This window comes from Macaca thibetana, chromosome 13 (assembly GCF_024542745.1).
Source record: "Macaca thibetana thibetana isolate TM-01 chromosome 13, ASM2454274v1, whole genome shotgun sequence".
In the NCBI taxonomy this organism is placed as follows: Eukaryota; Metazoa; Chordata; class Mammalia; order Primates; family Cercopithecidae; genus Macaca; species Macaca thibetana.
Genome location: NC_065590.1, coordinates 44287872 through 44304349, shown reverse-complemented (window position 1 = coordinate 44304349; position 16478 = coordinate 44287872). Strand labels below are relative to the sequence as shown.

At 38.4% G+C, this 16478-nt stretch overlaps 1 protein-coding gene across 12 annotated transcripts in view; it reads left to right on the top strand.

Annotated features, from left to right (window-relative positions):
* EHBP1 (EH domain binding protein 1) overlaps nt 1-16478 on the top strand; it is a 363387-nt gene that overhangs the window by 69751 nt on the left and 277158 nt on the right. For all 12 annotated transcript variants that reach the window (XM_050753431.1, XM_050753426.1, XM_050753429.1 and 9 more), the window contains one exon: nt 3875-3932. In XM_050753431.1, the coding sequence (XP_050609388.1) occupies nt 3875-3932 (58 nt within the window). The remainder of the gene's footprint in view (nt 1-3874; nt 3933-16478) is intronic.

The following is a 16478-nucleotide window of genomic DNA, read 5'->3' as shown; positions in this document are numbered from 1 at the left end:
ATTCAGTAAAATATTTGTTGAATGCTTATTATGATTATGGAAAGTGATGGGAGTGATTTTCAGGTGATAGTTTTGGGTTTTTCTCTTGGCTTTTAAAGTTTCACCTCACACGTGTGTCATACATCAGAGAGTGGAAAAGAGTAAAGGAGTTAAAATAAGCAAGAAATGTTTTTCTTTAAACTTAGTTTTCATACGCAGTAGTTCACTTAGTGGTGAAGAGGAGGGCACGCCTTAGTTGCGTGCCAGGGAAAGCTCAAGCTAATTGCTTTATAATCTGAATATTGTAGCTCTCCTTTTAGCTTCTCCTCTCTTCTCCACTTCAGTCCTCTCTGCTCTTCTTCACTGCTGTCTCCTGTCCTTTTTCCTAGCTTCTTTCTTCCTCTCCAGAATTTGACGTCAAGAGCACAATTTGAGACAAAGCATGCCACCTTCAGATTCAAGATGTTCCTTTTTAATGGCTTTGAAGACAGGATAGAAGGTGTTAAATCTTTATTTTTAAATGCACAGTTTCCTTCCTTGAACAAGCCCACGAAAAGGCCTCAACTTTTCCAATGGAGCCCTTTAGACAGATTTCATAGGAAGTGTGACTGTGCATAAATTTCTGTGTATGTCCATAAAATGTTTATATGTAATATATAAAAATGTGTGTGTATTATATATAGGGCTACCTACTAACTAAACTGAAGTGATGGGATAGAGATGTTAAATATGCGATTGTTGCATTCTCTCTGAAACCCTATCAGGTTTTCTTGACTTTTTTGACAGGAAATTATATGATTGTAGGTTTGTTGGTGGTTGGAGAAAACTCTCACAGCTGTCCTATGTCTGGTCTCTTGGGAGTACATAAGTAAATATTTAATGGTTATTTTCTAGTGTAGTATGAATGCTTAAAATATTAATTATGGATAGCCAGTTATGTGGTTCTTGGTACCCTTCTATTGAGAATAATAACCCACAGCAGTTCTTTATTTTAGAACACTCTGCCTCAGTTTGTTCCTGATAATAAAATGGTGGACTGATTTCTAGTGAAGATATTTAAAATGTGAACTTGACTTAAAATCACTAAAATGTCTAGCTATCTCTGGGGGCATTCTTAAATAAGTGACTTATGATCTATTTACATTCTTGGGACATCAGGCATACATACAGCTTAGGAGACCACCCTTCTTGCTTTTTTATGCTAAAAAAGCTTTCATTTTCTGAAGCACTGAGATGCGTTGAGTGGCAGGAGGGTGCTAGAATGAGGCAACAGTTCAGGTGGCAGGAGGGTGCTAGAATGAGGCAACAGTTCAGGTGGCACTAGGAGGATGCTGTGTAGGGGAGACACTCTCATTGCCATCACAGGTAATGCCTCACTAGACTTTCTAGTCAAACAGTGGTTGTCAGCCTTGGCTGCATGTTAGAATCACCTGTGGAATTTAAAAAACTGCACACCAGACCAATTAAGTCAGATTATCCAGGGCTGGAACCTAGGTATCAATATTTAGAAATGCTTCCCTAGAGTTTTTATTTTAATGTGCAGCCAGGATGAGGATCCCTGCAAAGCTTGGATGAGTTGCAGGGATGATGTATTATATAGCTACTGGCTTCAGTTGGACATCATCAATTATAATTAAACAATTGGGAGTTCTTGGATGAAACTTAAGGTTTATTCAGTGCCACATATTCATTGAGCCTCAACCTCGTACTAGATTATTAGTTGCTAGAAATACAAAGATAAATAAGATATGGTTGATAAAATAGTGCAATCTAGTGGGAGAGATAGAAATAATAAATACTTACAATACAAGGTATACAGAGTATTAAAATAGAAAATAGGTGTGTCTAGGTTATTATTGGGAACACAGGCGTAATTAACTCTGAGGCTTGGAATATGGGATGGGTGGGAGGGGATGGGGCAGGAGATGACATGAGAAATGGTCAGGGTTACACAGAGAAAGTGATAAATTAGGAGTTTACCAGGTAGAAAAATGGAAGAGGAAGTTTTTGTGTGTGTCTTTTGTTTTTTTAAATGTTGTAACATTGCAAATATGTGAAGAAATGAAGGAATATGTGTTCAGGGGTTGGTTATAGAGCAAGATGCCTATGAGATATTTGCAGGTTATACAGTTAGAGAGCTAGATCAGAGTCAAGTGGTGAGTGAAATACCTTATAAGCCATGTTGAGAAACAAGGGTGTTGCAGGGCCAAATGCACATACGGTCTAGATAGATGATTTTAAACAGTGAAGCTGGTCAGGTGTGAAGCAGTTGGTAGTGTTAGAGGCTGTCCTAATCTGTACAGCATAGGCCTTGTTTAAAGATATTTAAGAACTTTTTAAAAGAGTTTAAGTTAAAACTAAAATAAAATAGAATACTCTTTCAGTCAAGTAAGCCTGTAAAATTCAACCTGCAAGGGCCAGTTGGTAGTACCTTCAGTGTAAGAGCCCAGCATATGATGATAAACAAGGAAAAACTGTAAGATAGCATTTCTATAAAAGTACTGTCAAAATATAATTTCAGAGTTGAAGTTGGGCTGGAGCTGTGGAGATGAGAGCATAAGTGAAGAGGATAGTGCAGTAATCTAGGTAAAATGTTCTGGCAAGCCATCAGTGTTTTCAAATGAGGTAGCTTACGTTTGTTGGCTACTGTTCTCCTCTTGTTAACTTGCCATCATTGATCATACCTTCTTCCCAAACCCATCTATCATGTTGTTGTACTACACCCCATCCTTACTCACTGTAATTGTCCTAGTCCAGGTTTTTGTGTTGAACAAGGTGTTTTTTTTTTTGTTTTTCTTTTAACGGTTGTTTGTTTTTCCATTGGTATAACTCTCGTATACGTTTGTAGGTGGATCACTGAGTGAGGAGTTTAAGGCTGGAGGCCTTTTATGTATGTGTATATGTTTTTAATTAAATGAAACAGAAGGAAAGGTTATCTGCTAAAGGCAAGGGATTCCAGTGTAAAATGAACAGGACATAGAAAATGGTGAAGGTCAACAAGATGAGTATGGCATTCATTTCTTGGTTAAGAAGCTTTTATCTAAGATTTTTTTTAAATGAAAATTTAAGTAAAATAACTTATAATCTTGATGTTTTTCATAAGAACAAAAGAGAACATCGTTGTATTAGGTTGATGCAAAAGTAATTGCGGTTTTAGCCATTAAAAGGAATGGGAAAAACCGTAGTTACTTTTGCACCAACCTAATATTACCTGAAAATGTATTATTTTTGTTTGACTTTATATTAGTGGAAGATAAAGAAGAGAAATCTGAGATTAGAAGACTGTATTTCAGTCTTGGTTCTGCCAGAGCTTTTGATTAGTTGTTTAACTTAATAGTCTTTTAAGCTTAATTAAAATAGGGATAATAGTATGTACCTTGCCTGTTTTTTCAGTACCGTATTGTTTTTATGAAGATAATTGAGATGATTGGCTACAATAATGTTTTAAAAACCACAAGCATTGTTCATGAGATATAGAGATGCAAAAGTAGTGAATTCATAGATTTAAATTATTTTGGAAGTGCCCTTTTTATACCTATTTACTTCACATTAAAGGGAATAATGTGTTAGAAGTATGATATTAATTTTTGGAGAAGATATGTGTGTGCTTTTTCTTTTTAAAATAGTAACTAGTTCTAAATGTTTTATTTTACTTGGTTTGTCCCTGTGAATTAACTTGCTAAAGTATTGTTAGAAAAGACAAGGAGGAAATATTAGTTATGCAAATTAGGTCACATCTGTAGTCAACATCTACTATATTTGATAGAGCTTTGTTGTAACAGTAGCTGCTCTATGTAACCTAAAGCAGATGACATTTTTGCTCTTTTGAAGGCACTAAAATGAAACTTTATTTATTTAAGATAAATTATGTTTAACTTTTTTTTCTGTTTGGCAGGCAACCAGATAAACTGGTGGTAGTTTGGACCAGAAGAAGCCGAAGGAAGTCTTCTAAGGTTAGTGTATTTTCTAAATTTCTTACCTAAATGTTGAATACAAATTAGCAAACTACTCTGGTTCCAGTGTAGAATATTTTAAAATGTTACTTGATTTTTTTTTTTTCTTGATTGTCTACTGAAAATGGATTGATCAGATGCTATAATCTTTTAACTGCTTGTTCTTAAAATAGGAGCCAGATACCTGAGTTTTGGTCTTGAATTTGGTAATTGCTATGGTTTGAAAAAAATCAGGTGTTGCCAGTGTAATAGAATAGGTTGGTGCAAAAGTAATTGCGGTTTTGCCTTAATAGCAAAAACTGCGCTTACTTTTGCACCAATCTAATATAAGGAGGTGGGGGGGGCCTTTAAGAAGTGATTAGGGTAAGGACTTCTCCCTTGTGAATTGAATTAGACATCCTTGTAAAAGGGCTTGATAGAGGGAGTTTGTTTCCTTTTTTCTTTTCTGCCTTCTGCCACATGAGGATGCACTAAGAAGGCCCTCACCAGATGCTGATGCCTTGATCTTGAACTTCTAGCTCTTAGAGCTGTGAGAAAATAGATTTCTGCTCGTTATTTGTTACTCAGTCTGTGGCATGTTGTTACAGCAACACAAATGGACTAGGACAGGAGCCTTGAATAACATAATAGTTAAGTAACTTCTCTGTACTACAGTGTTAAGAATTAATGATTAAACAGGTGCCACTTACACAATTGTACCTAAGATTAATTTATTTAGATTACAAGATGACAAAGTTAGGGCACACTTAAGGAGTTACGAGTTATCTGAGTCTGTTGCTGGGTTGCAGAAGAGGAGTTGGGTTTTTCAAAGATTTAAATTTCTTTTAGTACTGATAATTTTGTTTGTGGGGAGTGGAACAGAATTTTATAAAATTCAATAACAGTTCTACAGATATTTTAAAAATTCTATCCTGGTCAGATTCTATCCTTATGCCTATAATCGTGGCACTTTGGGGAGGCCAAGGCAGGAGGATCACTTGAGGCTAGGAATTTAAGATCAGCCTGGGAAACATAGTGAGACCCCATCTCTACAAAAACAAAAACAAAAGCAAAAACAAAAGCAAATTAGCCAAGTGTGTTGATACACCTGTAGTCCCAGCTACTCAAGAGGTTGAGGTGGGAGGATCGCTTGAGCCCAGGAGTTTGAGGCTTTTTTGAGCTAGGATTGTGCCGCTGCACTCCAGCCTGGGTGACAGAGTGAAACTGTGTCCCTAAAAACAAAATTCTGTTCTATAAATAAATGTGACTATATTTTTTGTTACTATATAATGACCACAAGAATGTTTATTGAATGTTGGTTTTTCTACAAGTAGACCTGTATAAAGAAAACTTTATTAGTTTTAATTGAAATTCTACAATTTTCTGGATTTAAAATTTTTTATTTAGGGCATTTTTTTCAAGTCTTTTATTTTTATTGAGCTAAAACTTACATGCGTATAATACACAGATCTTAATTTTATAATTCAGTAAGCTTTGATCAATGTGTATACTTGTATAATTACCACTTCTGTAAAGATACAGAGTGTTTCCATCACTTTTTTCTTTTGTTCCTCTTCTAGGCAGTTCCCAACTCTCAGAGGTGAACACTGTTTTGATTTTCTGTCACCATAGACTAGTGTTGCTTGTTCTTGAGTTTCATGTAAAATAGTACAGTAGTATAGTCAGGCTTGTTTCACTTGTCATAACGTTTTTGAGATTTATTCATGCTGTTTTGGTATTTATTTGTTTATTGCTAAGTAGTATTCCACCATGCAAATATACTATGATTTGATTATCTCTTCCTGTGTTGATGAACATTTGGTTTTGTTTTGTTTTTTTTTCCAGTTTTTTACTCTTGTGAATAAAGCTGCTATAGACATTATTGTACAAGTGTCTTTGGGGAAAAATATTTTTTTATCTTGAGCATATCCCAAGGAAAGGCATAACCAGGTAATAGGGTAGGTTCATTTTTAACTTGTAAGAAATTGCTAAGCACTCTCACCAGCAATTTGAAGAGTTTCAGTTGCCTCACATCCTGAGCAGCAGCATCTTTAAAGCATACGTTTATAGTTTGGGAGCATTGTAATTTGAATGCTTTCTTTCTATTAACATATGAGAAAGGGTTCTAAAAAGAAACATAACATTTGTTCGTCAATATAAGATTTGTGGAAAGGACCAATATAAATTTATCCACTAAGTATAACAGGTGAATATGACTAGACCTATACATTTTAGAAATAGCCTCTAAATGTTTTTAGTTATCAACAAAAAACAATTTATCTCTTTTAATAATTAGCTTGAATGCCACATTCAGGGTTTGAAAAAAAATTAGATGGCAATTATTTTCTAAGAGAAAATGAGAAACATAAGGAAATACGTTAGATTATAGGTCAATTAAGAATATCCTGGCTGGGTGTGGTGGTTCACACTTGTAACCCTAGCACTTTGGAAGACTGAGGCAGTTGGATCACTGGAGTCCAGCAGTTCGAGACCAGCCTGGCAACATGGCGAAACCCCATCTCTACAAAAAAAAAAAAAAAAAAAAAAAAAGGAAAGAAAAACCTATATTTGATGTTTGATATTCTTTTTTATTTTGTTGCATTTACATTGAAAAGATTGAAAAGTCAGTCAAATAACTTCTGTTAGGTTCAGATTCTATTTCATATTGTATCAAACATTGTTTGAATCCAAAATGCAAACATAAGAGGCTACAGGTTGGTTTTCTTAGAATATAATATTTTCTAGAAGAAATTACTTATTGTTGAATGAATTTTCCATTTGTCATGCTCTTAATATTTTAAAATCTTTACTGATACGTTAGAATCATTGTGATTTCTCTTGAAACAGATGTACTTCTTGTGAAAAGTTAGTATGATGCAGTATGTTCATGTATTTATGAAAATGCCGTTTTAGGCTGGGCGCAGTGGCTCATGCCTGTAATCCCAGCACTTTGGGAGGCCGAGGCAGGTGGATCACCTGAGGTCAGGAGTTCGAGACCAGCCTGACCAACATGGTGAAACCCCATCTCTACTAAAAATACAAAATTAGCTGGATGTGGTGGCACATGCTTGTAATCCCAGCTGTGTGGTTGCTGAGGCAGGAGAATAGCTTGAACCCAGGTGGTGGAGGTTGCAATGAGCTGAGATCATGCCATTGCACTCCAGCCTGGGCAGCAAAATCAGAACTCCATCCCAAAAAAAAAAAAAAAAAAAAAAAGATGGGAAATGCCGTTTTATAAATTGTATATAATAAGCTAAATAGGGAAATAAAAATAAGTTCCAGAAACTATGAAGGAAATGATTATATTATTGTAAAAGTTAAGCAACTTAAAAAAAAACTTGAGAGTGAGATCCATGACATTTCAGAATTTTTGAAAACCATTTGTTTCTAGCTACTAAGTTAGCTATCAGTTACATTAAATCTAAAGATTAGAACCAATTTTTATTCTGAAAGACCTTTCTGTTTTCTGATGCTTTTCCTTTAAAATATACATTACTTACTGCTAAGTACCATTGAACTCATGTAGGAGGAACAAATCTCTGCAACTATTGGTCAGAAAAGAGATATATATATATATATATACACACACACATATATATATACACATATTTATTTTTATTTTATTTTATTTTTACCATGGAAGGGGATTTTTATTTGTTTTTTTGTTTGTTTATTTTATTATTATACTTTTAAGTTCTAGGGTACATGTGCACAACGTGCAGGTTTGTTACATATGTATACATGTGCCATGTTGGTGTGCTGTACCCATTAACTCGTCATTTACATTAGGTATATCTCCTAATACTATCCCTCCCCCGCTCCCCTCCCCACAATAGGCCCTGGTGTGTGATGTTCCCCTTCCTGTGTCCAAGTGATCTCATTGTTCAGTTCCCACCTATGAGTGAGAACATGTGGTGTTTGGTTTTCTGTTCTTGTGATAGTTTGCTGAGAATGATGGTTTCCAGCTGCTTCCATGTCCCTACAAAGGACATGAACTCATCCTTTTTTATGGCTGCATAGTATTCCATGGTATATATGTGCCACATTTCCTTAATCCAGTCTGTCACTGATGGGCATTTGGGTTGATTCCAAGTCTTTGCTATTGTGACTAGTGCTGCAATAAACATACGTGTGCATGTGTCTTTATAGCAGCATGATTTATAATACTTTGGGTATATACCCACTAATGGGATGGCTGGGTCAAATGGCATTTCTAGTTCTAGATCCTTGAGGAATCGCCACACTGTTTTCCACAATGGTTGAACTAGTTTACAGTCCCACCAACAGTGTAAAAGTGTTCCTATTTCTCCACATCCTCTCCAGCACCTGTTGTTTCCTGATTTTTTAATGATTGTCATTGTAACTGATGTGAGATGGTATCTCATTGTGGTTTTGATTTGCATTTCTCTGATGGCCAGTGATGATGAACATTTTTTCATGTGTCTGTTGGCTGTATGACTGTCTTCTTTTGAGAAATGTCTGTTCATATCCTTCACCCACTTTTTGATGGGGCTGTTTGCTTTTTTCTTGTAAATTTGTTTGAGTTCTTTGTAGGGTCTGGATATTAGCCCTTTGTCAGATGAGTAGATTGCAAAACTGTTCTCCCATTCTGTAGGTTGCCTGTTCACTCTGATGGTAGTTTCTTTAGCTGTGCAGAAGCTCTTTAGTTTAATTAGATCCCATTTGTCAATTTTGGCTTTTGTTGCCATTGCTTTTGGTGTTTTAGACATGAAGTCCTTGCCCATGCCTATGTCCTGAATGGTATTACCTAGGTTTTCTTCTAGGGTTTTTATGGTTTTAGGTCTAACATTTAAGTCTCTAATCCATCTTGAATTAATTTTCGTATAAGGAGTAAGGAAAGGATCCAGTTTCAGCTTTCTACTTATGGCTAGCCAGTTATCCCAGCACCATTTATTAAATAGGGAATCCTTTCCCCATTTCTTGTTTTTGTCAGGTTTGTCAAAGATCAGATGGCTGTAGATGTGTGGTATTATTTCTGAGGGCTCTGTTCTGTTCCATTGGTCTATATCTCTGTTTTGGTACCAGTACCATGCTGTTTTGGTTACTGTAGCCTTGTAGTATAGTTTGAAGTCAGGTAGCGTGATGCCTCCAGCTTTGTTCTTTTGACTTAGGATTGTCTTGGCAATGCAGGTCTTTTTTGGTTCCACATGAACTTTAAAGCAGTTTTTTCCAATTCTGTGAAGAAACTCATTGGTAGCTTAATGGGGATGGCATTGAATCTATAAATTACCTTGGGCAGTATGTCCATTTTCACGATACTGATTCTTCCTATCCATGAGCATGGCATGTTCTTCCATTCGTTTGTGTCCTCTTCTATTTCACTGAGCAGTGGTTTGTAGTTCTCCTTGAAGAGGTCCTTTACATCCCTTGTAAGTTGGATTCCTAGGTATTTTATTCTCTTTGAAGGTATTGTGAATGGGAGTTCATTCATGATTTGGCTCTCTGTTTGTCTGTTACTGGTGTATAAGAATGCTTGTGATTTTTGCACATTAATTTTGTATCCCGAGACTTCGCTGAAGTTGCTTATCAGCTTAAGGAGAGTTTGGGCTGAGACAATGGGGTTTTCTAAATATACAATCATGTCATCTGCAAACAGGGACAATTTGACTTCTTTTCCTAACGAAATACCCTTGATTTCTTTCTCTTGCCTGATTGCCCTAGCCAGAACTTCCAACACTATGTTGAATAGGAGTGGTGAGAGAGGGCATCCCTGTCTTGTGCCAGTTTTCAAAGGGAATTTTTCCAGTTTTTGCCCATTCAATATGATATTGGCTGTGGGTTTGTCATAAATAGCTCTTATTATTTAGAGATACGTTCCATCGATACCGAATTTATTGAGAGTTTTAGTGTGCAGGGCTGTTGAATTTTGTCAAAGGCCTTTTCTGCATCTATTGAGATAATTATGTGGTTTTTGTCTTTGGTTCTGTTTATATGCTGGATTACGTTTATTGATTTGTGTATGTTGAACCAGCCTTGAATCCCAGGGATGAAGCCCACTTGATCATGGTGGATAAGCTTTTTGATGTGCTGCTGGATTCTGTTTGCCAGTATTTTATTGAGGATTTTTGCATCGATGTTCATGCGGGATATTGGTCTAAAATTCTCTTTTTTTGTTGTGTCTCTGCCAGGCTTTGGTATCAGGATGATGTTAGCCTCATAAAATGAGTTAGGGAGGATTCCCTCTTTTTCTATTGATTGGAATAGTTTCAGAAGGAATGGTACCAGCTCCTCCTTGTACCTCTGGTAGAATTCGGCTGTGAATCCGTCTGGTCCTGGACTTTTTTTGGTTGGTAGGCTATTAATTATTGCCTCATTTTCAGAGCCTGCTATTGGTCTATTCAGGGATTCCACTTCTTCCTGGTTTAGTCTTGGGAGAGTGTAAGTGTCCAGGAAATTATCCATTTCTTCTAGGTTTTCTAGTTTATTTGCGTAGAGTTGTTTATAGTATTCTCTGATGGTAATTTGTATTTCTGTGGGGTTGGTGGTGATATCCCCTTTATCATTTTTATTGCATCTATGTGATTCTTCTCTCTTTTCTTCTTTATTAGTCTTGCTAGCAGTCTATCGATTTTGTTGATCTTTTCAAAAAACCAGCTCCTGGATTCATTGGTTTTTTTGGAGGGTTTTTTCTGTCTCTATCTCCTTCAGTCTGCTCTGATCTTAGTTATTTCTTGCCTTCTGCTAGCTTTTGAATGTGTTTGCTCTTGCTTCTCTAGTTCTTTTAATTGTGATGTTCGGGTGTGAATGTTAGATCTTTCCTGCTTTCTCTTGTAGGCATTTAGTGCTATAAGTTTTCCTCTACACACTGCTTTAAATGTGTCCCAGAGATTCTGGTATGTTGTATCTTTGTTCTCATTGGTTTCAAAGAACATCTTTATTTCTGCCTTCATTTCGTTGTGTACCCAGTAGTCATTCAGGAGCAGGTCGTTCAGTTTCCATGTAGTAGAGTGGTTTTGATTGAGTTTCTGAGTTGATTGAAGTCCTGAGTTCTAGTTTGATTGCACTGTGGTCTGAGAGACAGTTTGTTATAGTTTCTGTTCTTTTACATTTGCTGAGGAGTGCTTTACTTCCAACTATGTGGTCAATTTTGGAATAAGTGTGATGTGGTGCAGAGAAGAATGTATATTCTGTTGATTTGGGGTGGAGAGTTCTGTAGATGTGAATCAGGTCCGCTTGGTGCAGAGTTGAGTTCAATTCCTGGATATCCTTGTCAACTTTCTGTCTCGTTGATCTGTCTAATGTTGACAGTGGAGTGTTAAAGTCTCCCGTTATTATTGTATGGGAGTCTAAGTCTCTTTGTAAGTCTCTAAGGACTTGCTTTATGAATCTGGGTGCTCCTGTATTGGGTACATATATATTTAGGATAGTTAGCTCTTCCTGATGAATTGATCCCTTTACCATTATGTAATGGCCTTCTTTGTCTCTTTCGATCTTTGTTGGTTTAAAGTCTGTTTTATCAGAGACTAGGATTGCAACCCCTGCTTTTTTTTTTTTTTCCATTTGCTTGGTAGATCTTCCTCCATCCCTTTATTTTCAGCCTATGTGTTTCTCTGCATGTGAGATGGGTCTCCTGAATACAGCAAACTGATGGATCTTGACTCTTTGTCCAATTTGCCAGTCTGTGTCTTTTAATTGGACCATTTAGTCCATTTACATTTAAAGTTAATATTGTTATGTGTAAACTTGATCCTGTCATTATATTAGCTGGTTATTTTGCTCATTAGTTGATGCAGTTTCTTCCTAGCATCGATGGACTTTACATTTTGGCATGTTTTTGCAATGGCTGGTACCAGTTGTTCCTTTCCATGTTTAGTGCTTCCTTCAGGAGCTCTTGTAGGGCAGGCCTCGCGGTGACAAAGTCTCTCAGCATTTGTTTGTCTGTAAAGGATTTTATTTCTCCTTCACTTATGAAACCTAGTTTGTCTGGATATGAAATTCCGGGTTGAAAATTCTTTTCTTTAAGAATGTTGAATATTGGCCCCCACTGTCTTCAGGGTTGTAGAGTTTCTGCCGAGAGATCTGCTGTTAGTCTGAGGGGCTTCCCTTTGTGGGTAACCCGACCTTTCTCTCTGGCTGCCCTTAACATTTTTTCCTTCATTTCAACTTTGGTGAATCTGACAATTACGTGTCTTGGAGTTGCTCTTCTTGAGGAGTATCTTTGTGACGTTCTGTGTATTTACTGAATTTGAATGTTGGCCTGCCTTACTAGGTTGGGGAAGTTCTCCTGGATGATATCCTTTTTTTTTTTTTTTAAGACTTATCTTTCTTTTTTTTTTTTATTATTATTATACTTTGAGTTCTTGGGTACATGTGCATAACGTGCAGGTTTGTTACGTATGTATACTTGTGCCATGTTGGTGTGCTGCAGCCATCAACTCGTCAGCAACCATCAACTCGTCATTTACATCAGGTATAACTCCCAATGCAATCCCTCCCCTCTCCCCGCTCCCCATGATAGGCCCCGGTGTGTGATGTTCCCCTTCCCGAGTCCAAGTGATCTCATTGTTCAGTTCCCACCTATGAGTGAGAACATGCGGTGTTTGGTTTTCTGTTTGTGATAGTTTGCTAAGAATGATGGTTTCCAGCTGCATCCATGTCCCTACAAAGGACACAAACTCATCCTTTTTTATGGCTGCATAGTATTCCATGGTGTATATGTGCCACATTTTCTTAATCCAGTCTGTCACTGATGGACATTTGGGTTGATTCCAAGTCTTTGCTATTGTGAATAGTGCCGCAATAAACATACGTGTGCATGTGTCTTTATAGCAGCATGATTTATAATCCTTTGGGTATATCCCCAGTAATGGGATGGCTGGGTCATATGGTACATCTAGTTCTAGATCCTTGAGGAATCGCCATACTGTTTTCCATAATGGTTGAACTAGTTTACAATCCCACCAACAGTGTAAAAGTGTTCCTATTTCTCCACATCCTCTCCAGCACCTGTTGTTTCCTGACTTTTTAATGATCGCCATTCTGACTGGTGTGAGATGGTATCTCATTGTGGTTTTGATTTGCATTTCTCTGATGGCCAGTGATGATGAGCATTTTTTCATGTGTCTGTTGGCTGTATGAATGTCTTCTTTTGAGAAATGTCTGTTCATATCCTTTGCCCACTTTTTGATGGGGTTGTTTTTTTCTTGTAAATTTGTTTGAGTTCTTTGTAGGTCCTGGATATTAGCCCTTTGTCAGATGAGTAGATTGCAAAACTGTTCTCCCATTCTGTAGGTTGCCTGTTCACTCTGATGGTAGTTTCTTTAGCTGTGCAGAAGCTCTTTAGTTTAATTAGATCCCATTTGTCAATTTTGGCTTTTGTTGCCATTGCTTTTGGTGTTTTAGACATGAAGTCTTTGCCCATGCCTATGTCCTGAATGGTACTACCTAGGTTTTCCTCTAGGATTTTTATGGTATTAGGGCTAACATTTAAGTCTCTAATCCATCTTGAATTAATTTTCGTTTAAGGAGTAAGGAAAGGATCCAGTTTCAGCTTTCTACTTATGGCTAGCCAGTTATCCCAGCACCATTTATTAAATAGGGAATCCTTTCCCCATTTCTTGTTTCTCTCAGGTTTGTCAAAGATCAGATGGCTGTAGATGTGTGGTATTATTTCTGGGGACTCTGTTCTGTTCCATTGGTCTATATCTCTGTTTTGGTCCCAGTACCATGCTGTTTTGGTTACTGTAGCCTTGTAGTATAGTTTGAAGTCAGGTAGCATGATGCCTCCAGCTTTGTTCTTTTGACTTAGGATTGTCTTGGCAATGCAGGTCTTTTTTGGTTCCACATGAACTTTAAAGCAGTTTTTTCCAATTCTGTGAAGAAACTCATTGGTAGCTTAATGGGGATGGCATTGAATCTTTGCTGAAGTTTCTTACCAGCTTAAGGAGATTTTGGGCTGAGACAATGGGGTTTTCTAAATATACAATCATGTCATCTGCAAACAGGGACAATTTGACTTCTTCTTTTCCTAACTGAATACCCTTTATTTCTTTCTCTTGCCTGATTGCCCTAGCCAGAACTTCCAACACTATGTTGAATAGGAGTGGTGAGAGAGGGCATCCCTGTCTTGTGCCAGTTTTCAAAGGGAATTTTTCCAGTTTTTGCCCATTCAGTATGATATTGGCTGTGGGTTTGTCATAAATAGCTCTTATTATTTTGAGGTACGTTCTATCAATACCGAATTTATTGAGCGTTTTTAGCATGAAGGGCTGTTGAATTTTGTCAAAAGCCTTTTCTGCATCTATTGAGATAATCATGTGGTTCTTGTCTTTGGTTCTGTTTATATGCTGGATTATGTTTATTGATTTGCGAATGTTGAACCAGCCTTGCATCCCAGGGATGACGCCTACTTGATCATGGTGGATAAGCTTTTTGATGTGTTGCTGAATCCGGTTTGCCAGTATTTTATTGAGGATTTTTGCATCGATGTTCATGCGGGATATTGGTCTAAAAGTCTCTTTTTTTGTTGTGTCTCTGCCAGGCTTTGGTATCAGGATGATGTTGGCCTCATAAAATGAGTTAGGGAGGATTCCCTCTTTTTCTATTGATTGGAATAGTTTCAGAAGGAATGGTACCAGCTCCTCCTTGTACCTCTGGTAGAATTCGGCTGTGAATCCGATGATATCCTGCAGAGTGTTTTCCAACTTGGTTCCATCCTCCCCGTCACTTTCAGGCACACCAATCAGATGTAGATTTGGTCATTTCACATAATCCCAGGTTTCTTGGAGGCTTTGTTCATTTCTTTTTACTCTTTTTTCCCTACATGTCTCTTCTCGTTTCATTTCATTCATTTGCTCTTCAATCACTGATAATCTTTCTTCCAGTTGATCAAGTTGGTTATTGAAGCTTGTGCGTTTGTCACGTAGTTCTCGTGTTATGGTTTTCATCTCTATCAGTTCTTTTAAGGTCTTCTCTGCATTGATTATTCTAGTTATCCATTCATCTATTCTTTTAAAAAGTTTTTAGTTTCTTTGCGCTGGTTACGTAGTTCCTACTTTAGCTCTGAGAAGTTTGATCGACTAAAGCCTTCTTTTATCAGTTCGTCAAAGTCATTCTCTGTCCAGCTTTGTTCAGTTGCTGGCAATGATCTGCGTTCCTTTGGAGGGGGAGATGCACTCTGAGTTTTTGAATTTCCAGCTTTTCTGCACTGCTTTTTCCCCACCTTTGTGGTTTTATCTACCTTTGGTCTTTGATGATGGTGACGTACTGATGGGGTTTTGGTGTGGGTGTCCTTTCTGTTTGTTAGTTTTCCTTCCAACAGTCAGGACCCTCAGCTGGTGGTCTGTTGGAGTTTGCTTGAGGTCCACTCCAGACCCTGTTTGCCTGGGTATCAGCAGCAGAGGCTGCAGAAGATAGAATATTGCTGCACAGCGAGTGTTGCTGTCTGATTCTTGCTCTGGAAGCTTCGTCTCAGAGTGTACCCAGCTGTGTGAGGTGTGATGTGTCAGTCGGCACCTAGTGGGGGATGTCTCCCAGTTAGGCTACTCAGGGATCAGGGACCCGCTTGAGCAGGCAGTCTGTCCATTCTCAGATCTCAACCTCCGTGCTGGGAGAACCGCTGCTCTTTTCAAAGCTGTCAGACAGAGACTTTCACATCAGCAGAGGTTTCTGCTGCTGTTTGTTTAGCTGTGCCCTGTCCCCAGAGGTGGAGTCTACAGAGGCAGACAGGCCTCCTTGAGCTGCGGTGGGCTCCACCCAATTTGAGCTTCCTGGCGGCTTTGTTCATCTACTTAGGCCTCAGCAATGGCGAGCTCCCCTCCCCCAGCCTCGCTGCAGCCTTGCAGTTAGATCTCAGACTGCTGTGCTAGCAATGAGGGAGGCTCCGTGGGCATGGGACCCTCTAGGCCAGGTGTGGGATATAATCTCCTGGTGTGCTGTTTGCTAAGACCCTTGGTAAAGCACAGTATTAGGGTGGGAGTTACCCGATTTTTCAGGTGTTGTGTGTCTCAGTTTCCCTTGGCTAGGAAAAGGAATTCCCTTCTCCCTTGCGCTTCCCAGGTGAGGCAATGCTTTGCCCTGCTTCAGCTCTCGCTGGTTGGGCTGCACCTGCTGACCAGCATCAACTGTCTGACACGCCCCAGTGAGATGAACCGGGTACCTCAGTTGAAAATGCAGAAATCACCCATCTTCTTTGTCGCTAACACTGGGAGCTGGAGGCTGGAGCTGTTCCTATTCAGCCATCTTGGGCGCCACCTCAAGATATATATTTTTTAGGACAGGATCTTACTTGTTGCCCAGGCTAGAGTGCAGTGGTATGATCACAGCACTGCAGCCTCGACCTCCCTGGGCTCAGGTGATCCTCTGACCTCAGCCTCCCAAGCAGCTGGAGAGGCATGCACCACCATGCTGGGCTAATTTTTTGTTTTTTTTTGTAGAGACGGGATTTCACCATGTTGCGCAGGCTAGCAGAATATATTCTAGTTTTTACTTTGTACTGTGTTTTAGAAGGAGTTTGAAGTACACGATAATCATTTCTTTCTTTCTTTCCCTTCCTTCCTTCCTTCCTTCCTTCCTTCCTTCCTTCCTCCCTTCCTCCCTTTCTTTCCT